This window comes from Glossina fuscipes, unplaced genomic scaffold, assembly GCF_014805625.2.
Source record: "Glossina fuscipes isolate IAEA_lab_2018 unplaced genomic scaffold, Yale_Gfus_2 0, whole genome shotgun sequence".
In the NCBI taxonomy this organism is placed as follows: domain Eukaryota; kingdom Metazoa; phylum Arthropoda; class Insecta; order Diptera; family Glossinidae; genus Glossina; species Glossina fuscipes.
The window spans coordinates 8,077,763-8,104,295 of NW_023998414.1; the positions used below are offsets into that span (position 1 = coordinate 8,077,763).

General features: G+C 32.5%; 4 protein-coding genes across 8 annotated transcripts in view; 3 read left to right on the plus strand and 1 right to left on the minus strand.

The window, feature by feature from the left end:
• Nucleotides 1-279: 279 nt before the first annotated feature.
• On the plus strand, nucleotides 280-1,971 carry LOC119644303. The gene is made up of 3 exons (XM_038043851.1): nucleotides 280-528; nucleotides 1,154-1,251; nucleotides 1,315-1,971. Exons 1-3 carry the CDS (start codon nucleotides 282-284, stop codon nucleotides 1,531-1,533), a joined length of 564 nt encoding a protein of 187 aa, XP_037899779.1. The 5' UTR covers nucleotides 280-281; the 3' UTR covers nucleotides 1,534-1,971.
• A 1,045-nt stretch (nucleotides 1,972-3,016) lies between these two features.
• LOC119639942 (cell division cycle 7-related protein kinase) lies at nucleotides 3,017-13,474 on the plus strand. Of its 2 annotated transcripts, none has more exons than XM_038037689.1 (4): nucleotides 3,017-3,800; nucleotides 3,895-4,117; nucleotides 11,550-12,070; nucleotides 12,153-13,474. In XM_038037689.1, exons 1-4 carry the CDS (start codon nucleotides 3,317-3,319, stop codon nucleotides 13,142-13,144), a joined length of 2,220 nt encoding a protein of 739 aa, XP_037893617.1. In that variant the 5' UTR covers nucleotides 3,017-3,316; the 3' UTR covers nucleotides 13,145-13,474. The 2 variants fall into 2 exon arrangements, with proteins under 2 accessions (XP_037893617.1, XP_037893625.1); XM_038037697.1 differs by having other exon boundaries at nucleotides 12,186-13,474.
• A 321-nt stretch (nucleotides 13,475-13,795) lies between these two features.
• Nucleotides 13,796-14,948, minus strand: LOC119641141 (zinc finger protein 593 homolog). The gene has a single exon (XM_038039633.1). It carries the CDS (start codon nucleotides 14,773-14,775, stop codon nucleotides 14,317-14,319), a length of 459 nt encoding a protein of 152 aa, XP_037895561.1. The 5' UTR covers nucleotides 14,776-14,948; the 3' UTR covers nucleotides 13,796-14,316.
• A 647-nt stretch (nucleotides 14,949-15,595) lies between these two features.
• LOC119644570 (high affinity copper uptake protein 1) overlaps nucleotides 15,596-26,533 on the plus strand; it is a 54,720-nt gene continuing 43,782 nt past the window's right edge. For 2 of the 4 annotated variants that reach the window (XM_038044163.1, XM_038044166.1), the window contains exon 1: nucleotides 15,599-15,759. The gene's annotated coding sequence lies outside the window, so the exon portion shown is untranslated. Of the gene's footprint in view, nucleotides 15,760-22,073; nucleotides 22,147-26,533 lie in introns of those variants that run through there. The other 2 variants (XM_038044165.1, XM_038044164.1) reach the window with 2 other exon arrangements.

Below are 26,533 nucleotides of genomic sequence, written 5' to 3' on the forward strand. Positions count from 1 at the left end.
TCTGTGATTCTGAAATTCCTAAATTCAAAGAATTCCGGAAAAAAGCTAGAAAAGTTGACATATTATCGAAAGAAAAGTACAAATATAATATAGTTATGTTATTAGTCAATTCCACTGTTTACGATTTCATTCAACTTATAGGAAAAACTCGTTGCTATTTTCACGAACGAATTTTGGCGCATTACTGAAGTGATATGCAATAGTTTGTAAATGAAAAGTTTGTATACAAACTAGCTTTTCTCAAAACATTCTAGCATTTTTAAATAAATTTTTCTAAATTTATGGAAGTTACTAAATTAGAAGAGAATTTAAGTGTCAAACAGTTGCAACAAGTGCAACTTTTGAAAGGCTATGAAAAGCTTGAAAACTTAAAAGTGACCTTTTTGAAGCTTCAAGAAGATGAACAAAATTTGAAAAGTTTAAATGACGTGCTTATGGAGAAACAAAGAAACTTACAGACGCTTTTGGAGAAAACGCTGGCCGATGAAATAAACGTAGAATGTATTTTGGATAATAAACTAGGAAAAGGTCAGAAAGGTTAATTTCGCAAAAAGCAGTAAATAGTTGAATAAACCTACTGGTTGCACTAATGCAATTATAATGAGGCGCGAAATTGCCAATTGGCTTTGTTAGAATCGAGTTCGATAATTCGATTTTAAAAACAAACTTTAAGTACAATACGAATTACATATAGGTTCCGATTAAAAAGATTGCTATTTATTTTGTACATTTCTACAGGGGCCTGCAAGGGAAATAGCTTAATCCAAAGTCCACTAAAGGGGCGCCGACTATTAAGATACGCATTGCAATGCAATCAATTTATTGCTATTATCCATTAGTTCAAAATTAGAGAAAACAAACAAGTTAAATATGCTTGGCTAAACCAGCCAGAAACCAAATACCGTAAAAGTTTCATAAATAAATTAAAAATGGTATGACGAAGATAGGTCCAAACATAAAGAAAAGTTGAGATTGAAAGCCCGATCTGAATGGTTTGAAATGTTTTACGTTTACCTTAACTATGATATAATTCTTATTTCATGGTACGGTTACATACAGATATATATATATATATATATATATATATATATATATATGCAATATAAAGGTGTTATTAAAAATCTAATTCGAATGGAATTGTTTTATTTTACAGTAAATCAAAGAACAGATCAACAAGGAAATCTCGATATTCTCTGTAAGATGGGTTATTGTATAATGGAAAGTATGGAAAATGATTTTAATTACGTAAAAGTGAGTTTGCTTTTTTGTTTAAAATTTTCTTTTAGTTATATTAGACGGTGGTTTTTCTTTTAGATAAGTTGCAAGCACTTTTATGTTCTTTTTGTGAAAGATCAAAGTAAATACGAAGTACGAGAAATCTATCCTGGTCATCCAAATTTTCGAAATATACAACAGTTTCTATCCGACACCCAAGATTTGAAAGGAATGCTAAGCTATTTAAGAGAATATTTTTTAGATAACGATTTAGTAAATCGGTCACAAAGCGATCGCATCGCGAACAATACCATCTGATACTTGTGCACGGCCGAATCGGCAGAGCATCTCATTTTTGGTTGCAGAAAATTTGATCTCATTAGACAGCCTTTCAAAACATTCAGCATATATAAGAATCTTTATGAAATTTTTCGTGCTAGGAACAATACTCATCCCAAGAGGCTGGATGTGCCTTTTAAACCAATTTCAATCTATTTTCAATATATTACTAATTATTTGTACTCTGTTTTTCCGTTATTCCCCCAGTGTGTAATTAAACATTCTAAATCAGTGAAAGCTTGTAATCAATCGTCTGGAATGGATAGTACTCAACTGAAAACCGCTACACCCCTGTCTCTTAATCAAAGAGAACGCTATCATCAATTCTTTCCAAACATCATCTAAATAACGCAGAGGATTATCAATTAGCAAAAACTTATCATGCTGCAGGATGTGTTGCTCATATAGTCAACATGCTTAATCCGATTAATTTATCTAAACAAAAAAAAATATATATATCTAAAGTGACATTAGAAAATATTTTTTCGAATGTTTCTTTTATAGCTGTCTATTCATATCGCATATATATGTTTGTTTTCGTTATAAATATAAAGTATATATGGGGTAAACTGAACTGAACTGAACTTTGTGATAAATTTCTGGAATTTTTTTTTCCCCTGTCGCAAGGTTGTACTAAGGTGTTAAATGTTTGCGCCGCTCGAATTCTGTCAAAATGATCAACAATTTAAAAATATGTTTAACTCGTTAAGATTGCACTTCTTGTCGTATCGTGTATATTATGATAACTGATACGATGCTTATGAAAATACTGTCAGAAACCTTTCATGAAAAAGGAAAAGCAGAAGCGTGCTTTTGGTGGGTGTCAAAGCTCACTTTAAATTGAATACAATAAATTTACGCTGTTGATTTGTAATTCTTAAGGAAGTAAGGCATTTTGAGAGAATTTGTTCTAGATTAAATTAAGTTTTACGTTTGACGGCGAAGCGATGGATTCTTAGCAAAACTTATCTGATTTTTTTATAAATGGATAAAAGTAGATAAGTGAAAATTATAATTGCCTATGTAATGTCAAATTCTCTACGACGGCAACACTAGTAGGCACTATTCATGTTTTTCATTTTATTGCATTTTCTTCGTTTGTGAAAAGCGGTTCTCTCGGAGAGAGCTTTGTTTAATTTTTAATTTATTTATAACTTTTTTGTTGTTAATTTGAAAACAAACCAAAAAAATTTTTAAAAAAATAAAATCTTTGTGTATAAATGAAAACGTGAAAGAAGAAAATTATAATTGTTATATTACCTATCATTTGCATAAATTATTCCTTAGAATAGAAAAAGGCAAAAAAATCATTGGTCCGTTAGTTCATTAAAGAAGAGTGAGTGTGGAAAAATAAGAGAAAAATATCTGACAGTTGTCAAAAGTGAAGAAAATTTTTTTTCACAATTTCAGAAAATTCAAGTTCCAAAAGAAAAAACATCGAATTTTTATTTTGTCACCCAAAAAAAAAATTTTAATTAAAAAAGGCAAATTTGTAATGTTAAAAAATTAACAATTTTGCAAAATTTTCAATAATACCAAAGAATCACACGGTATCCAAGTTCTGCAAATACAGGGAAGAGAAAGACTACAAATTGTTTTTTCGATGTGAAAAGAGCCGATAAGAAGTTTTGTTATTAAGGGAGAAAGGAAAAAGAGAGGAAAAAAGGAGAAAACAAATTATAGAACGAAAACAAGACCGTTTAGAAGAAAAAGTCTTACTAATAAAACGTGCTGTAACATTGTTTGACTTGACCAAAAAATAATGGATAAAAAAATTAAAACCACAGCAGCCAATGTCAATAACAATAAGATTAATACAAATATAGGCAGTTTATTAGCATCGAATAATTTGAAAACTCTGCACAACAGCACAACACCTTCACCACCAACTACCTCTGCAAATCCACTCAATTGGAGATCACTGAACGTTGCCAAAGATCCACCAAAATTAATTAATCCTGGAACGCAGCACCAAACCGGTCGGCAGCTACAATCACACCGTAATGTGACTTCAGGTCATCAAACTAGTATCAGTAGTAAACGTCATGATGCTAGCGCTTTACAAACATCAGCGAAAGCGCCATCAACAACGCCTCATAAAAGCCATATCAGTACCAATACTGCTTTAGCATTGGCAAATAATAATCAAACTCTGTCTTCAAAAGTTACAGCCTGCATAACAACTCCAATGGATCAGTTAACGGCCATGCACGCAAAAGTCACCTCTAATCGTAATAAAAATGAAGGTAACACAGTTACATATTTTTTCCATTTTTCACCTCATAGAGTTTCTATTGTACATAGATAATTTTAATTTTTTTTTTTTTCTAACATTTACAGAGGCTATACATGATCTGCGTACTCGCATACCGGAAATTGAGAATATTTTTGATGTACACAGCCGAATAGGTAATGGGACGTTCAGTACTGTATTATTGGGTACGTTAAAAAAAGAACGTGAGCTACCCGAAAATCAAAGACGTAAATTTGCCATTAAACATCATATACCAACCAGTCATCCGGATCGCATCATGAAAGAACTGCAATGTATGGCAAAAATTGGGTAAGTCTAAAATGACCGTTACCGGCTGCATCCGGCAAATCATTTCCTTCCTACCTTCGCTATATGTATATATGCATATATGCGCGATCTTTGATACTTAAAACTCTGACAATCAGAACAACGGAACGGTAGTCACAGCACTATGACAGATAAGATCAATTTTTCTAATTTTGTGCTTGCGTGCTTGCTTGCTTGCTTGCTTGCTTGAAACATTTTGCTTTTATTTACATATGTCGTAAGCTGTCGTCATTCAGATATTCGTCCGTTTGACGTCATTTTTTATTTACCTCATTTGATGCCAAGCGCTATATTGACTGCGCAGCGAGATCTTTCTCGTCACAGTCTTGGCAAAAAGTTTAGAAAATTTCATTTCTTTGCGAACTTCTTCTCTCTTGCTTTTGTATTTATTTTCTTAGCAACAGAAATGCTAACACCTGCAAGAGCGTTTAAATAATTTTTCTTGTAATTTTATTTGTTTATGTGCTTTCATATTATTTTTAGCTCTTTTATTTAAAGTATTTGTTAGTCCTCCAATGCACGAATTAATCATCAAAAATATGCGGCAAGAAAAACTATGGATATATAAAGCACCAATTGATTAAAGAAGCATTAATTTAAATTTTGAAAAAATAAAACATGAAAATTTTAATCAATTTTCCAATAAGAGCGTTATAAAAATTTTTTCTATTCTATAAATCGGTTTAAAGCTTAAATCAGTTAGTAATAATGCTCATCAATGACTTAACGATAGAAAACGGCCTTGCGAAATCCATTGCCTTAGTCTCAGTGCCGAGAAAAAGAACACTGTTCAACCAATTTTTAACTAAACATATGTAAATGAAGCTAAAGAGACAGCATAGACTGTATTTTAAATGACTCTTACCCAAGTTTTAAACAAATGATTAGATTTTCTCTCAAGTTGTCTAGCAGATTACGCCTTGTCTATGCAATCATATTTGCGGGTAATCTGATTCTCGCAATCTTTTTTCGCTTACAGTATACTGACTGTTACGAGCATAATCTTTTGAAAATGTTTGTATGTTCAGAGAAAAAAAATCGAAAACGTGATGTAAATTCATGTTTAAAATATAAGTAAAATCAATAAGACCATAGAGTCAATATTTGTATGAAGCAATCGATTCGATGAGCTTTCTCATATTCCATTCTATTCTATTCCATCTTATTTCCGATTCTATTTTAGTTAATTGCATAATCATAACCTGTTATCATGTAATCATAACAGATTTTACTATTAAACCAACTTCTGCGTATGAAATGAAATTGAATTTTAATTTATTATCGCTACTGCGATGATAATGAAACCCTTTATATTGGTATTATGTAATGGCACAATGGTCTTTAAAAACGACTAAGAACATTGTAGTCGGGCAAGGCTGATTATTAGATACCCTACACTACATTATCTAACACAATTGTTTTTTCTTTTTATTATAGAACACAAAAATTATATTTTGTTTCTATATAAAAGCATATTTTTCATATGCGTATTTTTGGGGACGCCGGCGCAAGACGCAACCTAACGTAATACAAGCGTAATCCTCACACAGGGCAGGACTAAATTTTGTAGAGTTCATTTTTGTATGAAATCAATATAATATTGTGGGCCAATTTCGATCGTCACATATTAAAACTTGAGACTTCAGGTCTACATAGAATCAATTTTAGTAAAAATTCTTATTAGGGTAGTATCCCAAAAATAAACATAGATGGTCCAAATTTCGTACACTTAATTTTTTTATAACAAATTACTATTGTGATATAATTTTCATAAAAAATTATATCTTTTTGTCGTATGAACTTTAGTTTTTGTTATATGAGGGGGGCTCAAAAATTTTCATACCAATTTAGCATATCGAAAGACTACTACTTCGGAACTTTTGCCGCGAAAATTTTAAAAATTACAATTTTTTTCCATATATAGCGACGTTTTAAAATAGTGCCTTATTTGGCGAGTGATCGAAAAAATGGACCGATCCGAACCATTTTCAATAGCTGCTGTCCTTGGATCAAGACACATGACTGTACCAGATTTCGTCAAAATATTTCAAAAATTGCGACCCATAGCTTGAACACAAATTTACATGGATAGTTATCAGACGGACAGACCAGGCTTAGATCAATTCAGATTAGGGTTCTGAATCGATCGGTGCAATAAAAGGCGGGTTCGTCTTAAGCCCTTCTGCCTGTTACATACGATCGCACTAACTTAATATACCCTGTGCCACAAGTGGAGAGTAGGGTATAATAACTTCACGAATTTCATAATCGTGCAAAACCGACCCCTTAAATGTCTTGCATGATTGTTTTTATTACAATTTTTTTTTTTTGTTATGTGCCTTAAAAAATATCAAAACTGATATCGCGTGTGTGTTTATGTAAAGATGAGCTTTCCTGCGGTGTTGAGGTTCAAACTTATGTCGTCAAAACTAGCCACACGAAACGTTCATATGTCAAATAAAATTTTGAAACAAATTTTTATCATCAAAACATTAAAATCTCGATCTTGTTGCTGTATAAACGCCTCATTTTTTAAGATTGTTTATAGACGCTATTAACGCGTGGATGTATATACATAGGCATACAAAGTTTGTTTTAAAAATATCCATTAGAAACTCTAAAAAACCTCTCACTTGGATAATTTCTTGATTAGTAAAAAATTCTGGAGTCATTTTGGCTGTTGCGAATACGCACGACTATAGATTGATTTTGAAAATAGTTGTGTTTGCCAGAAAACTTGCTCATAGCGGACAGGAATTCGTGTTCCAATCCGAGGCAGGCATTGGTCGCAAACTTGGCGCAAATATTTATAAAGGCCATTTGACAGTTTAGGGGACAATTGATGCGGATCGACCGGCCGGCTTGCTTATAGATAAGAAAATATTTTGATATATTTATACGTACGATTAAAGCACTGATGTACTCTACACTTTTTTCTGTCCACTTTTCATACCCAAAAATTGGAGATCCTACCGAACGATCCATATAAGTGCGAATATATTTGATTAATTTGAAATTCAGGGCCTATTTAGTCAACTCCATCTGATCGGCGCTCGATGTTTATCGTCTATTGCAACTGTAGCGAGGTAACGAGAACTTCGCGTACACGTTGTTAGCTTAAGATGAGCAAACTTAAAATTTTTTGTTATATATTCGCAAGCTCGCTTATAGTTAGGTGATGGTTATCAACGATTCGTTCTGACACGGCTCTTTTAAGCTCAAAGGAACTTGATTTTATTTTGTAACAGTTCTTTTGGAAGATTTCTAAAATTAAAATCTGATATCAGTCATTTATTTGAAAAGAAATTATCGTTATATAGCAATTCTTTTATGGTGTCATACGTGAATATCGCAGGGTTTAAAATTGATGAATACAATACACACTTCTTTTATTCCCAATGCAAATTTTGGAATTTAGCTATTCCAAGGACACTCTTGTAAGCTTGTCTTTGGTATACTAGATCTGACCCTTCACCTATAGCATTTAGAAGTGCATATCCGAACTCGTGTACAGTAGATATATTCCTTACTACCGTCAAATAACGAGTCCACTTATCAATGTTTTTCCGACTCTTCGTCCCATGACCTCCTTTTGGAATGCTTACGATTGTAAATATGGTATTCGAACGTTGGCATTTTGTATTGATGTGAAGTAACTTACATCCGAATCAACATCACCATGACCCGTTTGCAATAGAAAAAAGCGAAATCTATCATTTATATTAATCTAGTGCTCAATGTCTTTTTTTTGGTCTAAGAATTCATTTCATTAGTCTAAAATTAAAATAATAATAATAATATTAATCTAATAGGTTGGAGGAAAGGTTCTTTCGTTTTTGAAATAGGCAGGTAATTTTTTTTGTAAATAAAAAAGAAAAAATATAAATGAATTCATATATTTTCTTTAAAATAAGACACAACTTTCCTTCCAACCTATTATAATATATTGATGTAAAACGTGACACTAACATGTATTTCGAAAGTCAAAGTCCAGTGTAAAAAAAAATTATTCCCATCAGTCAACTGAAATGTGAAGTAATTCGTAAAGAAATGTTTGAATTTTTATATACTAGTCTGTATGTAGTTGTGTTTGTTGCATTCCAGTGTCGTAGAACGAATGCGATTCGTAATATTCTTAAGAGCATTTGTAATTCTTGAAAAAATGCGTCTGGTGATTATATTCTATAACATCAGTCGACCTAAGTTCGTTTGTTTGTTGATAGCAGTCTATAAATACGAAACTTTAAACACGCACCGTTTGCGATGTGCAGCCGACATTGAACTTTGACATAAATATTGCAGATCACACAGATAATCGATATGAAAGCAAATGCGATCCGGCAATTGATGTGCCTCTATTCAGTAGCACAATTAAGGAAAATAAATTAAAGTCGTCGACACAATAACTGCATTTATGCGTCGTGCGTGACGCACGATCTGCCAAAAATAAAATTGATTGTGTGCATATTAAAGGTTAGATGCGCATATGATGTAATTAATTTTTTAGCATTCACTAGAAAAATTTCATTCCAAAAGCAAGGAACAACAAAAAAGGAAAAATTTATTCAAATTTGAGTTGTCTTGCGCTTCACAAAATCACTTTATTTCCGTGTTTCCTTTTTGTTTTGCTTTAAAAAGTCACCTTTATTCCCTTCCCCATTAACGTTTATGTAAACAAACGCCAATCATATGATTTCTTTTTAGCAACGTACGCAAGCTATTTGGCGCAAGCTTGGCGAATAACGTTTAACGCAATCATTGTGTTGAACGCTTAGGGATTTGTATCTCACGTACTGAACATTCATTCTCTCGCTCTCGCTGACTCTTTCGTTGTTTCCGTTCTCTCGATATACCTATCTCGCATTTACTTTTTTTTTCTTTTTTGGTGCTCGAATTGCATTCATGTCGAACGAAATGAGAAGGCGTAACAAGAAAGTTTTGGTGTGTGTGTGTGTGTGTGTGAGTAGATAGATGCGATATATAAAGGAATTTGAGAACGAAAATTTTCAAGTTCATAAACATATATGGTTTTAATAGTTCTGTGTTTTATTGATTTTAAATATCTGCACGAGTTTTTATTTTTATTGTTTTTTTTTTGTGCCTTTCAATTCAAGGTCTCTTTGGAAAGATACCGTCATTCATGTTTTCTCTAAGTAAAAGAGCATAAAAATATCCATATATATATATATATATATATATATATATTTCCACGCAAACGTTAAAAAAAAAAGACTTACGTCGCTGCCTAATACAAGATTTGACGTCATTTTATGAAGATATTAAGAGAAATTTCTTCTTGCATCTAATTTGTATTTTATTATAAGTTTACAAGGTTTAAGTTTATGTTGCTCTACGTTAATATAATATATATATATATATATGCATATATATATATATGCATGTAACAAATATATAAGATACTCTCGTATATTTATACAAATTGCAAAGCATTTTTTTGTTGTTGTCGGTGTGCCCGCTTAATATTTAAATTGGGGCTAGAATTTGGAATTTCTTTTATAAGCGTGTTGGTGGCACGTATTTTGCTCAATTTTCAAACTTTTTTTTATCTATGATGGAGGCCAAGAAATAGACCTATGCGGTTCCAATTAGATCTACTTAATTTTTTTATTTAATTGTTATCATAAACAAACTTTCGTCACAAAAAGTTAAAAATTAGGATGTTTTGGTATACAAGGGTTTATATTTCCAAAGAGTCCTTATATGCGGTGGTATATAAAAAGTAGACTTACATGGTCTAAGTTCGGTAAGGTAGATTTCTTTGTCGATTTATTATTATGAGCTAATTTTAACCATGAAATATTGGAAAATCGATCTTTTTGAGGTATATAAATATTCTAAGAAAAAGTGGACTACGCGCTTATATACGGCAAGACGTTCAAATTTTTAATAATTTCTAATAACATTATTTCGAAGGTATGATCCACTGTGTGTGGTACTGTCCACTGTTTGAATGAAATAAATTTACCTTTTGAGCTCCTTCCACTCCATTTATGGATTCGCATGAGAAATACGCAGCTACAATAAAGCAAAATATAAAAATGAAGAATTGCATTAGGCAAAGTCAGTGTAAGATCGATGTGATGATCGACCTTGCATTCTTATAATTTAAACTTATTACATGTGGAGTAAGATGATGATTTTCCTGCTCACCATAACACGGAATTATTGTTGCAATTATCTCAATTTGCCATGTATCTGCTAAACACAAAAACCAAAATAGATGCGATCGTCGCCTATAAGCAACAATCATATCATTAGATCTGCGCAAACGATAAGCAATCAATTATTGGAAAAGAAAAACGAAAGAGACGCGAGCAGACTTTCGCAAAGAACAGACACGACAGGAACTAGATATACATCATCGTACCGCGTCGACATCGTTTTGAGCTTCATTAACTGAAACTAAGAAGTCACGCGCGTGGAAATGTTAAAATTCATTTTATTTCACAAAACTGATGCCTCCAGTTTGTGTTCCGCAGATGAAGTATATGGAAAAATTGTCGCTTCAACGAAATTGCGTTTCTCTAGCAGCAGATAAAGCGCGATAGTTGTAAATCTTCGTTCGCAAGTTGAGAAAGAGCGCATGGTACCCCACCAAGATTAGGCAAAGCAAATCATTAAAACTCTCTGGAACATATTCAGTGAAGGAGTCACATTGGCATTCCTGAATGATTTCTGAATTTGATTTTTTTTAATTTTTTTTTATTAAGTACCTCGCAACAAATTCGTCTCAAGTTTCGTCTTCCTAGTAAGAGGAAACGTCGTAAATGATTGTCTAAAAAAACAGTTTTACTTTATTAGGTAGAGATGCAACCACGCTATGAAGAAATGAAATCGACTTCTTATGGGAAACTGTTCTTGTTGGCCAGGAGAACGTCCCGATCAAAAGTTCGACTAATATCGTCAAATAGGCATTATACTTCGCGTCGTCCAATTGTTCGAGACGTCAATACAACGAAGACGGTTTTTAATTCACTTTGAAGAAGAATCTTATCACATCTCTGGAAATTGCTTATTAAGAAAGAAGAAATGAAGTCTTTTTGTATTTGATTAAATCCATTTTTTTTTATTTTATTTATTCTAGTACTCACCACGTACTCACTTGACATAAGATATACTTTGCGAGAAAAAAATTTAATAAGGACTCTTATTAAGTAAAATTTATCACCGAATAAATGAGTAACCAATAGCTTCTTAAGATTTCAAAAATTAGTTCTTTAACATTTTGTCTCTCATTTGATATTTCATGGAAAATATATTCCTTTGACTCAGTTAGAAATGAAAGAGAAAAAATATTTCCACTACCAAAAAAAAAAAACAATTTTTTTAATAGGCTTAAAGAAATAGCCCAAGTTGGCATTTTATTTTCTTTTCTTTTATATTTTGTTTTCAGTGGCTCCGACAATGTTGTGGGTATCAATTGCTGTATTCGCTATAACGAATCTGTAGCTTTTATAATGCCTTATTTGGCGCATGATCGTTTCCATGATTTCTATAATAAGATGGACGTAGCTGAAGTTCAATTTTATTTGAAAAATCTGCTGATAGCCTTACGGCACGTACACAAATTCAATGTGATACATCGTGATGTTAAACCCAGTAATTTCCTCTATAATCGTCGCAAGCGGCAATTTCTTCTAGTCGATTTCGGGTTGGCTCAACAAGTACCGAGCTCATATCCCAGTTTACTCAATTGTATTGGTAATAAAATTAATAATCTTAGCTTACCGGCCCCCACAAGTTCAGGAATGGAAGGTAAACGGGCTAGAGATGATGAGGAATATGTAAAGAAAACAACAGATGATATTGGTCTAGGTCTAATAGATGTTGTAAGCGGAGCAACGAAACGTTTACGTTCCAATGGACCACAAGGCGATACACAACAAGCGACCACTCGAGCTGCCTTATTAGCGGGTATGTATAGTTATCTTTTTTTTTTTTTTTTTTTTTTTTTTTTTTTAAAATAAATTTAATTTTATGCCGATTACATACATAGGCGCTAAATTAACGCAAGGTCAACCTTCTGCAGATTCTAAAATTAGTGGTAAATCTACGACGCAAAGTAAGGCAAGCCAACGTTTGTCCAGTAAAGCACAACGTACTCAAGGCGGTGCTGATGGGAATTCTGGTGGCAAAGTTTCTCCTACGGGGGCAGCAGCAACTAATATATCAAATGCTTTGGTGCCTACTATGCAGAATGGTGCGGTGGAGAATAAATACAATACCAATCGAAACCTAGCACCTACGTCGAATGCTGCCAAGTGTTATTGTTATGGTAATCCTCAAGTCTGTAACATTTGCTTAGTTAAAAAAGAAATACATGCCTCGCGTGCGGGTACGCCTGGCTATCGCCCACCTGAAGTTCTTCTCAAATACCCCGATCAAACTACAGCAGTTGATGTATGGGCCGCTGGAGTCATATTCTTGTCCATCATGTCATCGGTCTATCCATTTTTTAAGGCCCCAAATGATTATGTAGCCTTGGCCGAAATGGTTACAATATTTGGTGATAGAACTATACGTAAGACTGCTTTTATTTTGGATCGTTTGGTAACGTTGAGCCAAAAGACAAAACCCCTTGACTTGCGCAAATTATGCGTACGCTTTCGTAACCGCGCAAAGTTTAGTTCACCAGAGCTGCTCAAGAAGTATCAAAAACCCGATGGCACCTGCGAGGTGTGCAAAAACTGTGATCAATTTTTTTTTAATTGCCTATGTGTCGAATCGAATTACATTACCGAGCCTTTGGATGGCGACGATGTCTTCCCAGCAAGTGCCTACGATTTGCTTTATAAATTGCTTGAAGTTAATCCACACAAGCGTATAACCGCCGATGAAGCCCTCAACCATCCATTCTTTCAGGAAAGTTTCAATAATAACAATGCTACCTCAACATCTCATAAAGTACCGTCTACCGGCTCGACCAAAGATAATGCTCAACTCTCACTGGCCGCTGCTGGTGATTCACCGAAGAAATCTCACAAATAATGATAACGATTTACTCTCAAACCGTAAAAATTGTCGTGTGTTATAATTTTATTACAATTTTTTTGGAATCCTCTTTAGATGATTTTTGCAAAATTTATTAATTTTATTACCCCGCAACCTCTAAACATACCAAGAGAAATCATTTAATATAGAATATTATATTATGCCTTGTATATATGTTTGGTGATTTTCTTTATAAATTTAAATGTTTGTATAAAACCTGTATAGGAAGAACGAAGTAAGGACGAAGAAATCCTTGTTAAGAAATTTGTTTAAGTTTTGTTTTGAAAATTATTGTAAATATATGTATATATATTTATACACATATACGCAGCATATTGAAAAAAAAAAAAAAAAGAATTTTTAAATTTCATTGCATTCATTAACTTATTTATTCCAATTTAAAGACCTAAGAAACCAATCAACTTGCAACTTGAATGCTTTTTATCCTAAGAAAAGAAAAAAAAGTAAGTGCAAATCGACCTCTTTTCTTACCACTTGCTCAGTGGCGTAATTTAGTTTGATTTTTATAATATATTTGTAAAAAGGGAAAAATTACTTTAATTAGGTTGAACTCTTTTTCTTTATTCTCATATTTACTTTAAATAAATTAAAAAAAAAAAGAAGCGTTTTATAAGTTTCTAAACATATCTGCTTTTTGGTTTTACTTGTTACTTTCCTCTTTTATGCATGTGTATTCAACTTCAAATTGGTCCGTTGTGATTTTAATTACGTACAACTTGTTTTTTTTTCTTTTATCCTAGATAAGAATTCATTTTCTTTTATGAGTATGGTTGGTATTGTACTGCTATTTCTTTTTACTTTCATATATTTACGATTGGTAGCTGAGAGCTAAGCAGATTTTTAAAAAGAAGAGATGCAAATTGGTCAGTGCGATTTGATCAACAATAACAATATAGACTTCAGCTTTTTTGATATTTGAAAACTGATGATGGAATGATAGGTTAATAGGCCAATGTTATGAGCTGAGAGTTTCGCGGTGGTGAATATTTCTCCTACGTACGAATTATAATGTGCATCTGTAAGTGTTCCCAAAAAGTCATAAATTAATATCATAACTATACTACACCATCTTTTAGGAAGTTTGAAATGTAAACAAGGATAGCCAAATTCATTTATTTAAGTTACAGAGAATAGTTCAAATTTTATAGTTATGTTTCCATCTTTTGGGCACTTGATGATTTTTTATTATCAATCGAGCTTTCTTCCGGTTTAATTAGTTTACCAGCTTTAGTATCTTCTTTACTTGGTTGTGTTTCCATTTGGCGTGTCTTTGGTTTTATGTAGCTACCATGACCGGCTGCACGTTCTGATTCCTCCAAGCTGTAAGGTTCTGTTTCCAATGCTTTCAAACGTCGCTTATGTACTTTGGTACGGAAGTGGGACTGCAAGGCGGTATCATTTATAAAGTATTTAGCGCAGTGTACACAATAGAATTGAGCAAAACCAGGTTTATCTAAATCTACGGGCTGATTTATTAATTCTCTGGATTTTGTACGTAAATCATTATCAATCTCATCTAAATCACGTTTACGATTACGTGTACGCCAGCGACGCCGCAAATGAGTATCTCCAGAATGCATTTTTTTACGTTTTTGTGCCATACCCATGATGAAAGGTTGCTTATATCTTTCTTTTAGTTGGATAGAAAAAAAGACGCAATTGTTTGTTTTTAAATAGTTGATTGATGTTTACAATTTTCAAAAAAGGGATAATCTAATGTGAACAATATCAAACACGTTTCTTTAATGCTTTCGTTACTCAAGTTTCTAATGTTTTTGAAAAATCAGCTGTAATGTTTGCTTTTGTATTATTATTATACTACAGATATGTTATTAATTCATTGTGAATTCATAAATAAATATATATTTTTAGTGCAAAATATGCAAATAACAATATACATAACTTTGAAAAATTTTGAAACAGTGCAGACAAAAGTAAAATTCCAAGTTAATTGGCGTTATACATTTGCTAATGTAAATAATTAATAAATTTCAATATTTGATACATGTCGGGTGCATACGATAGATATGGTAACTCTGCTTCTACAATCATATGTTGCTCAAGTGCTTTCTCTTTCTCATATGGATTTGTATGACAATTTGACAGATTTGTGAAAAACTTGTAAGTGTTTGGGTTGTGCGGTTTTTTGGCACCGCATATCTAGTTGTTTTTCTTTCATTTATTAAGATTAATTGAATTCTAAATAAAAAGCAAGTAAATATTTAGATAACAGCCATACATGAGTAGACATATACCAATGTAAGTTTATCAAATATTTAAAGACAGAAGAAGCGGAAAAGTGAGTACCAGTGTTTAAAACAATAAACTCAACCAAAATTTCTTATTAAATATATGAATTTCATGAAAATTGCATAAAAATAAACAAAATAAGAAAATGGATATATACATATATATATATATATATATATAAATAAAAATTAAATTGAAACAATTGGAAAGTAAAGACATTCCAAACAAAAGTGCGTGTCTCTCTATTTATATAAATATTAGCAAGAAAAGTTTGAGATTGTTTTGCTTTAAAGTCTGGAAAAGATCGTAAATATCTTGCAGAACGATAGTCTCCATAACCGGTAAGTAAGGAACACCCGATCATTTAATTCCCTTTTCAAGCACTAAAAAGTTTGATAAGAGTATATTATCAGCAAAATGCCAATTTTATGGCGGCGAGTAATAAATACAATTACAACTTATTTGTTTTTGCACTTTTTACAAAGCAGTAAAGCAATTTATTTTATTTAATATGATAAATTTTTATGCAACTTTTTTCAATTTTCCTCCTTTTTGCATTTAGTTTGCGAAAAATTATTTAATATAATCGATCTTGTGATGTAACGTTTTAGTAAAACGCACGTTTTGTAGAATTCAAAGCAATTAGAAAATAGAAGAAAAGCCAAAGCTAACCTATGACTTGTTGCAAACATATGGAGCAAGTAATAGCAAATATTTGATTAATAAGTTTTGTCTGGCGCAATTGCTGGCTATTATTACGGTGCCAATAAATTCCAAAGATTCATAAAATATTCAAGAGTGCTTTGTCAGCGACTATTTGTTATACTAATACCAGACGATCTCTTGTATGTGCTTACTTTGCGAAGATTGATCATTTCGTTCTTATTTTATGCTCAACGCTCTTTCTTATTAAATTTAATTGAATGTTAAGCTTTTTTCTTGCACATATTTCGCGCAATTGTGCGAGGAAAACCATAACAAAGCATAGAGTTTGAAAGGAAATTGTTTTGTGTTTTGTATTCAAAATTTTTATCCCCTGGTCTAGAGTCTAGATTTCGAATCAGTTATAATAATTTCAACGATTTTAATTCGTTAAATTGAAACAAAGGTTAAAAATATTGAGTTTTTCTTACAAATCTCTTTTGCGACAAAGAATTTTTTTTTTTTTTTCTGTTTTTTTTTAAACTTTTCAGGCCTTGGATACGCGGAAGCTTAGATATTAGGATGTTATATCACAACTTGTTATTGCAGTTTGTCTAAATTTAAATTGTGCAGGGTATCTTCTAAAATATATTTTTTTTTAATTCATATCAATTTTATTACAATAGAACAAATATTCTATTAGTAAGTGTAACTAGCTCCTTCCGGTAGATCGGTTATCAGTTTGCAACAGAAAACGGTTAGGCCTAGGCCAATGGGACGACGACACTACAAATAGTGGCGAACAGCAACTAATTTATAGCATATTTATTTATGTCCTTTAGCTTGCTCGTCATGTTTGGAACGCTAAAAATTGAAACAGAGAAATGCAATTTAGCGCAAAAAATTATACTTTTTTAAGTAAATCAACTTTAAAAGTAAGTGTCAACCACGCCTACATTTCATAAGCCAAGTATTGTGAATAACGATGAAAAACTATTTTCAACAACCATTTAAAAGTTCAATGTAAACACACTGTTAATTAACACGCCCCTGTCATAATTTAATTTTCAATTTTTACATATAAGGCAGATATAAATGATTGCTATACAAGCGAAAGTAATTTTTTTTTCTTTAAATTAAGAACAAGTGAAAACAATTATAGGGGTGATGGCCCACCATTAAACACCCAGCACCAATCCACAGCTATTTATATAACAACTTTTCAAAACAAGGCTTTATAAGAGAAGAACTTGTGAAAGTGCTTCTATCCGAATCATTTTCAATAGGTTTTGTCGTTGGACCCAAAACATGTCCCTATGCCAAATTTCATCAAATTATCTCAATAATTTGTGATCGGTAGGTTGAACGCAAGAAATCAAGACGGACAGATGCATGGACAGGCTTAAATCAATTCGGGAAGTGATTTTGAATTGATTTGTGTAACAAAGGGTGGACCTATCGCAAGACCTTTTGGGAGTTGCACAAACTTAATATACTTTTGTGCTTTAAATGATGTAGGGTATACTGAAACACTGTGAAAGGAATAATATATTCTAAGCCGATGGGGAACAAATGACAAACCAATCTGAATTTTTTGCCGTCAAATCATTAGATAAAATTGCAAATTACTTTGCTCTTATCATATTGCATGGCACTGCAAAATAGTTGAACTATTCACAGATCAATATCTCTCATAGACAATAAAATGTTAAAACATTTCGTCTACTATTTTTAAATCAATATTGATTACAGATGGTAAGTTAAAGTTTGTTTTTGTAGTGGGTACGGGTGTTGTTGTCGGCCGATCATGCCCGATTTTTGACCTGACCATCAATTACAAATTCATATGAAAAGTTACAGGTTTCAAAATCGAAGATTTCGGTTACAGGTTTCGGAATCACTTTTTACTTCTTTTCTACATTTTATTCCTTTCGTGTTTATGTCATACATGTTGTTGTCGTACAGTACAATTTATATATAATTCCTGGGTTATATGCGAGCAATTAGTTTATTGTTTTTAATTTTTTTGTATAAATTATGTCTATTGCACCAGAAAGCGAACCTGAGCATGCCGGCTTACCGCGATAATCCTATCATCCTTTTCTGATGATAAACACAAGCTCAATTCAAGCGACATGAGTGCGTTCTGTCGGAGAAGTTTTTTGATTAATCATAGAAATTAATAAAAGATTCTTGAGCTAGCTTATAAGAACTTTTTTTTAGTCTTCACATTCGCCTAGGAACAAATTTGAAGTGGAGCTTTCTATATATATATGTAAAAAGTTGTTGATTGACATCTGCTAACGCTTGACTGGAAAATTATGTAATTTGGGTTTCTTGTCTAATTTCAAACGTTTTCGATACTTCCTAACCATCTCTAAGGTCTTTACGTCAGGCAACACTCGAAACAAAGTAGCCGACACGCTATAAAGTATTACATAATTTTAACCAGTATATTATTTTCTGAAGCGATTGAGTTTTAATGTGTGTCCGTCCGTCGGCTCGCGTAATATTTGTTGTAAATAGTCTAAGACATTGTGGTAGTAAACGCATTTGAAAAGTTCTTGCACAAAGGCTGGCTTTAATAATAAAAGCCAAGTCGGTCAAAGGCTACGTCCACAATGTCAACTAAAAGAACCTTTGTCGTGAAAAGTAAAAAAAAAAAAAAACAAAAGTTAAATTTTTTACTCATTAGTCTCATATACAATTTCCAAATATAATCCATAGGTGATCCTATAGTGCAAAAGTGGACAAAAATCAGTCTTGCCCGCCCAATAGTTTATTTCCCTTTCTATCTTTAATACAAGGTAGTCTTACTTGTCTATTTTTAAAGATGATTTACCGAGAACCAGCGGCAATCACTATCGCGTAAAGTGAAAGACTTGAATGTCTTTTATATACGGTTTGAACAGACCGACCCTACTCGTCCCGCAAAGCTATGTAAGAAGTGGAAAAGCACTATGTGTGTACGATTAAGAAGAGAAATTTTACGATCTATGTAAGAAGGAAGAGACTTTTTTGGTGTACACCACATCAATGTCTCGAGGCTTGCTTTCTATTATCAAGCATGGGTTAGTAAGAATTTGATTATAAAGCACGAACTATGGTGTGAGTGGTATTCGAAACATTGTTAGCACGATTTCATCCATGACATAGTAAATAAATTCATTCATGGTAATTGCGTTTAACCTTGAACGTTCGCTATTCTTATTCTTAAAATTACAAACAGAACTTTGTCAATAATCTAAAGTGTGATCTTATTTGATCACCAGTCACTTTTTAAAGCCTTACATGGAATCATTAGTTGAAATAGTTTACTATTTCCTCGTATCAGTTATGATCTTAAATCGATTCAGAATTTGCTGCTAATCAAAAATAAATATATATATATATATATATACTTAACGGAGTCCCCTAAGTATCCTTCTGGGTGTTGCGAATGTTTTGACTAAACGAATATACCCCTCATCTTTCGGTTATGGGTGTAAAAATGGTCAAAATTCGTACAATCGTAATTCGACATAGAACCTAATCGCGAGATTTCCTTTTTTTTTTTTATGCAAGAAAAGTATGCGTTTATATAAGAGTAACGTATAAGTTTTGGTATTTAAAAATCGGGTTATCCCGATTATGCATTTTTTACTTCCTTCAAATATGTGTTTTTTTCCAACGGTACTTTACTTTCTTTCCGCATCTGAATACATTTCTCGATAGTAATTTTTTATTTTCAAAAAAAAAAAAAAAAGAAGAAAATTATGAGAGTTGATTGACATTCGTTATCGAAAGAAATTCATATGTCAACGAATGCCGTTAGTGCACTACCATTTTTTTAAAATTAACTCGATATCAAAAGCCATCATCCCAAGAGGGAAAATTATGTTCGACATTGCTCGATATTGAATGCGAATAGATAGATGTCTAGTGACGCGTACACGAAAATGAAATATGATTTTTTGAAGAGAATGACATAAGTTTTAAAAAAATTTTTAATCTATGAAGATTTGATTTTATGGAAACGTCTCGTTAGATGAGAGACTGTTCACAGAATTGCCGCTACCGAATCAATTTAGAATATCCAAATACTATTACCCAGCGACTGTTGTCGAGAAATTTTGAAAATTGCAAATTTTTTTTTTTTTCGTATTCGCAAAAATGAATCGATCCAAGTCATTTTCAATAGCAAGCATTCGTTCTTGGGTGAATGCAACAACAAATTTCAACTAAAATATATCAAAAATTTGCGATTTTTAGTTGGAACACAAACACTGACAAACAATAGACAGACATTAGACGGAAGGACAGACAGGTAGACACACAGGCTTAGATCAATTCAGAAAAAAGAAAAAAAAAAAAACGATTTGGAAGACTTTTGAAGATAGATAGATCCATCCTTTATTATACCGATCGATTCAGAATCACTTCCCGTCCGTCTAGTTTTCTTGTGTTCAACTTAACCATAGATCATAGTGTTTTTACATGTTCTTATTGATCAACTTGATTGGATTGCTGGGCGAAGGATTGCCAAAAGCTCGGAAGTATAAGAACTATTGCAATTAAATAATAGGCGTATTAATCATTTGCCTTCAATTTGCTCCATTTGTGATTTTCATAAACTAACTAAACTTTGTTTTGGCGTCCAATTGATATTAAAAGGATTTTATTGTTATTGTTACTGTTTTTGTTTTTATAAAGTATATCGCGGAATACGATAGTTGAGAGAAAATAAGTAAAACGCTGACAAGCAAACACAATTTGCAGTTGAAAATGGGCACAATACGGCCGGCAGATGGTTTCGAGGAAAATGTGAATTAAAATTTGAAGAGATTATATATATATAGTGTTAAGGAGTGTTTAACTAAAAATACGATCTCTATAAGACGAAAAAAAAAAAAAAAAAAAAATCAAAAAAAACCCGAGTCAGCAGATTGCTCCTTATTCTCCTCCTTATAGCGCGGACGTAATTAATTCTTGAATACGAAGTGTAATGAAGGGCGTCGTTAAGCGAAAAGTCAATCAATCGTTATACCGATGTGTGCCAAGTTTTAACATTTCAAATTCCAATTTTATGATCTCGAACAGCAATCGATGTGATGACATCCGTGCACGACACGCCGCCACGTCGCCTCCTCATATATATATATATATTATCTTTACGACTGCTCCAAAGAGTATAATTAAAACTAATATGCATCGGTGTTTTAATGGTCGCTAGTAAACATAAATGTGTTCTTGAGTGGGGCGTACGCGACCCACCTTCGCCTGAAGCCACATGCAGTTAGTATTTCGTTTATAACTTTTAGTTCAAATTTTCTGTTCATGTTCCTTTTCAATCTTGATATTAAGCTACCAAAATACCTTTTATAGTTTATGTAGGTAGATAGGTGTGCATACAATATTCAGTTAATGCTTTATCTCAATTATATTTCATTTGTTTTTTTTTTTTTGTTTTCCTCCTTTTCGCCTTTCTTTGCTACGGTGGCTATGTGGTTATGTTTGAAATTTCATACTTTTTTACATAACATTTAAATTGATTTGCAAAAACCATTTAAATAATACTACAAAATAAAGACAATTGTACAAATAATTGTTATTCGAGCTTTTGGTACCGGTTTAGATTAAAAAAAAATAAAATAAATAAATAAAAAAACATTTTTTTTTTTTTTTTTTTTTTTTTTTTGCTGTTTTCAAATATAATATAGAAACGTAAATTAAATTTCAAAACCTTTCAAAAGCTTATTTGTTGTACTATGCAAAAAGTTAATAATACGCTTACTGAAGAATTATGATAAATAAGGAGTGCAGGGAGATAGATGGTGGAAAACTAGTTTTTGTTTTTGCTTTTGCTTTTGCATTTGTTTTTTTTTTTTCTTTTTCTTTTGTCATAAAAAAAAAAGCTGGTAAAGTTGTTTTATCACCCTTCACCTTTCAGTCGTGTGTCGCAGTGTTTATAAGACAGGTCGGTTTAACGGTAGTTAGTGTACGTTAACAGATTTCAGATAATATCGAAAGAACTTAAACTAACGCTTTAGCGACATATTAACGCAAAAAATTCCGAAAATATCAAGCTATAGCGGATTAACGATACTGTAAGTATTTTGCATTGAAATTTAATAGAACTCAAAAAAAAAAAAAGATCTATCGATTAGTTAACTTAAATATTGCGTGTCACGTATAAATTTTAAATGTGCATATATATGAGACAAATTGAAATAAGATCGGACAAGTTGAGAGGTTTTTTTTTTTTTTTTTTTTTTTTTTTAAACGTAAGGTGAATGGACAAATTACAACTTACAACTTAAATCCTTTATAATCATTTCGTTTAAGCTGTAAAAGTTCGAAAAAGATCATATCGGCCGAGCATGCAGTAATTCACGCGTTAATGTATATTAACGTATGCTTGGCCCAGGAAAAGTATGTTTTTGCAAAGTTTTGCTGCAACTAAGCGATATTCGAATGAGGTTTCGACTGCCGGACCTGAAGATGATGATGAATAATATTGTGTAAACTTGATAAGGCATTTGATTGCTTACTCCTCCTCCTCCTCCTCCTCCTCCTCCTCCTCTATAGAAACATACAACAACTGAAATAATAAATTTAGTATTCCTATATAATTATAGGGCGTTTTAAATTTGATCTTTGGGGCCAGCAACTCAATACATATGCATAACAATTTTCAGTTTTCCATATTAATGCGTGCCACGATCGTAAGATTATTAGCAAGAGATGAACGAACGGACTGTAATAGGGAATGAATGTCGAGCTTAAGCGTACCTTGAATACTCAACAATGTCTCTTTAATATTGCATTTGCATATATGTGAGCCTTTCAAAGTTTTTTTTTGAACAATTTCACTCAAAAAAATGCTCAATCCCTGAGAGATAGGTCAAGTTTTGCAATTTGCCCGCAAGCTGCTCGGACATTTGGTTTTTCAATGCCAATCCGATGCATATTTCTTTTTTACTTTTTTTATTCTTTTTCATTTTGAATTTGAATTTATCAAGACTTTATATGGAATTTGCTTTTTTTTGCATAAGCGTTTTTCTTTTTTTTTTGTTTTTTTATTATCAAATTAATTAAAAAAGATTGAAAATATAAGTTTTGGTTTCAATTATTTTTAATCGATCATACATACATAACAAGCTTGGCGCATTTTAAATATATACGAAATTGCAAGAAACTCGATTCCTTAAAAAATAACATTTTTTTCTCCTTTTGCAATTCTTTCTCCCTAAGCCCTTTTATTTCATATCCCCATCCCAAGTTTATTGTTAACGAAACGATAATCCGTTATATCATGGCGCTTGTCTCCGTGTCCTCTTACGTGCTACTCATATCAAGGGAATTGTTAAGAAAAGTAAAGTCAACTATTCGGTCGTTAGAAAAATTTTGGACTGTACTGCATAGTATTGTCATGGGCATGGGCATGGGCAAGTGATTGGATTGATTTGGAGTTTTCTTACGGATGCGAAGGAAGTGTAATAAGGTAATAAAAGCTCAAAAAAGGTGTGTTTACTTTTGGATGTTATATGTCGGCCGACAAAGCGGAAGGAAAGCAGCGTTAAGGTTTTAAAGACTTGTGTCTAATTGAAGTCCAATCATTCGAAAGAGAGAAAGAGAGAGAGAGAAAGAGAGAGAAAGAGAGAGAGAAAGAGAAAGAGAGAGAGAGAAAGAAAGGGAGAGAGAGAAATAAAGAAAGAGAGAGAAATAAAGAAAGAGAGAGAGAGAGAGAGAGAGAGAAACAGAGAAAGAGAGAGCGGAAAAATGGCTGACTGTGTGGCTACTTGACAGATAGAGTGACTAGCTGAGTGACTGACTGACCGACTGACTGAGTGACTGATTGACTGACTCAGCATCTTACTAACTGAGTGATTGAGTGAGCGATTGATTGACTGACTGACCCCGCGTTAGGTTAAATAGCTTGGTACACTTAAAGAAATACCAGTTATAACGCAAGTGTTTGTTTTTTTTGATCAAAGTAAAATCCCAAAAGAAAATATACTCACTACGCGTGTATTCTCTGAAATCATCAAAAATATGATTATATTGCCTTGTGACTAATTGGAATAATACCGCTTCGATCAGGACGTTGTGGGTGTAGAAACACGAGTTGTCCAATTCATCAAGTTTTCAGAGAACCGTACCCTCTCTTTTGTGGGCTTTGCTTTTTAAACGTGAACTTTCGAATTTGTATACTACTTTGTCTTCGTAGAAGATCCAAGCATTCAAAGTTAATTTTTGTTTCTTATAAGTTGTCCCGCTGAGACGATGTGCTGCTTAACAGCTCAACTGCGAACTCTTTTAATGGAGCGTAGCTTGGCACAGGAGTGTATTAGTTGTGAGCGGATATACGTAACACCCAGAAATACTTGGGATAGATACTTGTTTCACCGTCTATTATATATATTGATATCTATGGATTTAAATTTGTCTGTCCGTGTGTCCGTCTTGTTTCACTGTGTTCGGCATACCCTCTAATGTATTTATTTATACTCTTTTTTTTTAACATTTTATTAGCCACTATACACATGTTGTTATGATGGTTATTGGGAAGAATCAAAGCTAAAGAAAGCTGGGAAAAGTTTAAGAGTCAGTCCTCGTCCTCTCCTATTGCGATTTATAATTTAATCATCGTTGTCATGATTTTTTCTTCAATTATTTTGTTTAATTAATTTTCAGAATATTTTCTTTCTTCCTTCTCTCCTCCTGAATAAAGAAAAGAACAATTAATTCAATACATTTTGTAGCTCGTCGGAGTCCCTCGTTCTAAGTTCTTCTCCTAGATGCATATAGTAATAATATTTGTAGTTGTTAAACTTATGCATCGTAATAAACAAAGCTTGTCACTCTGATTATATCGTTGTTGATGTTGCCATTGTTGTAACGGGTGGACAAAACAAAAAACCTCTAAAAAATGTGTAATCAAACCATTAAAAAACAAACAAAAAAAAAAACAAAAAAAAACAAAAAAAAAAAAAAGAGAAAAAAAGCAGGTCAACAATGAAATACAATAAAAAGCTTACATAAAACTTTTTTTGCAGTCTAACAACCTGTGTGCACACATACAATAGTACATGTATGAACACGTTCAAGTATCGATATGTGTGAATTTACAAAATTGTTACAAAACAAAACCAAAATAAACAAAAAATACCTGCGACGCACTGATGTTTGAGCCGAACTTCTTAATGCCTACCTATCCGTGCGTTTACGGGAGGCGTTTTATTTATTTATTTATTTTTTTTTTATCAATTTGTAATATTTCTTCTTAAGTCTTAAGTTAAAAAAAAATATATATAAATTGTATATATATATATATATATATATATAAATATGTATACGCATTGAAGAATTTTATTCGTCACTGACTGTATGCACCCTGTATACGTGAAACCTTAAATTCGCACCAAAAAAGATTAAAGAAATAAGAGAAAGAGAGAGAAAGAGAGAAATTATTAAATAAATTCTATCGAATCATTTTCTATTGAATCGTTTTCGAAGAAACAAGACATATGCGCAGATATAGTTTCATGAATTCCTAAGAATAACTTACGGTAAACACAAGCTCATATTCCAAGAAAGTGTTTGCTCACACACGATTTGGAAAATTTTGTTTACATTTCTGAGATGAAAGAAAAAACCATAAATAATTAATGCTTTTCTTTTGCAAGTGCAAACGTATCAAACACAACCTCAAGACCACAACATTATGGAAATTTTTATCTTCAAGATGCTTCCCGCTCTCTCCTATTCCCAGTGAGGTTACGCATACAAACCAAGGTCTCAGTCGACTTCCTGTTACCACACAAGCTTGCCAAAATGTTCTCAATATTACAGGGATGTTCAGTTTCAAAATCTTTTTCGCTCCAGTCCGACGAATATAGCTGATGTCGGCCAAATGGAAATTTCAATCATATTCGGCTTGATTTAGTTTGTCTTCGGAAAGGAACATAATTAGTTTGAAGCATTAAAATATATGTTGATCTCTCTAGGCTATTCGTGAATTATTTACACTCTTCGTCCATAGCTTGTATATCCTTTCTTTTTCCTTTATTTGCCGCTCTTCTATACTGAGCTTAGCACCTTAGAAATGTGAGTAAGTAAGTTATGCCCAAAACCAAAAAAAAAAAAAAAAAAAAAGAAAGAAAAGAAAAATACAAAAATGCCCATGTGTGGGCATGGCTTAAATTTTATCCAAGTACTGACGGATCCATCACCCATGGCGTACATTTACAAATTTTTCTCCTTGTATCTGTTGTGGTTTCAAGCAAGTTTTCTTTTTCGCTTTCGAAAATAATGCAGACCTCAGACGGCGTTGCATAGTGGTCGTGCCGAGGTTCGACCGATTTGTCTCGATTTTTTTCAAATTTCAAGCTGATAGGCTTCATTTTTGCGACCAAATGAATGTTTACTGCAGACAGTCAGACAGACAGACAGACAGACAGACAGACAGACAGACAGACAGACAGACAGACA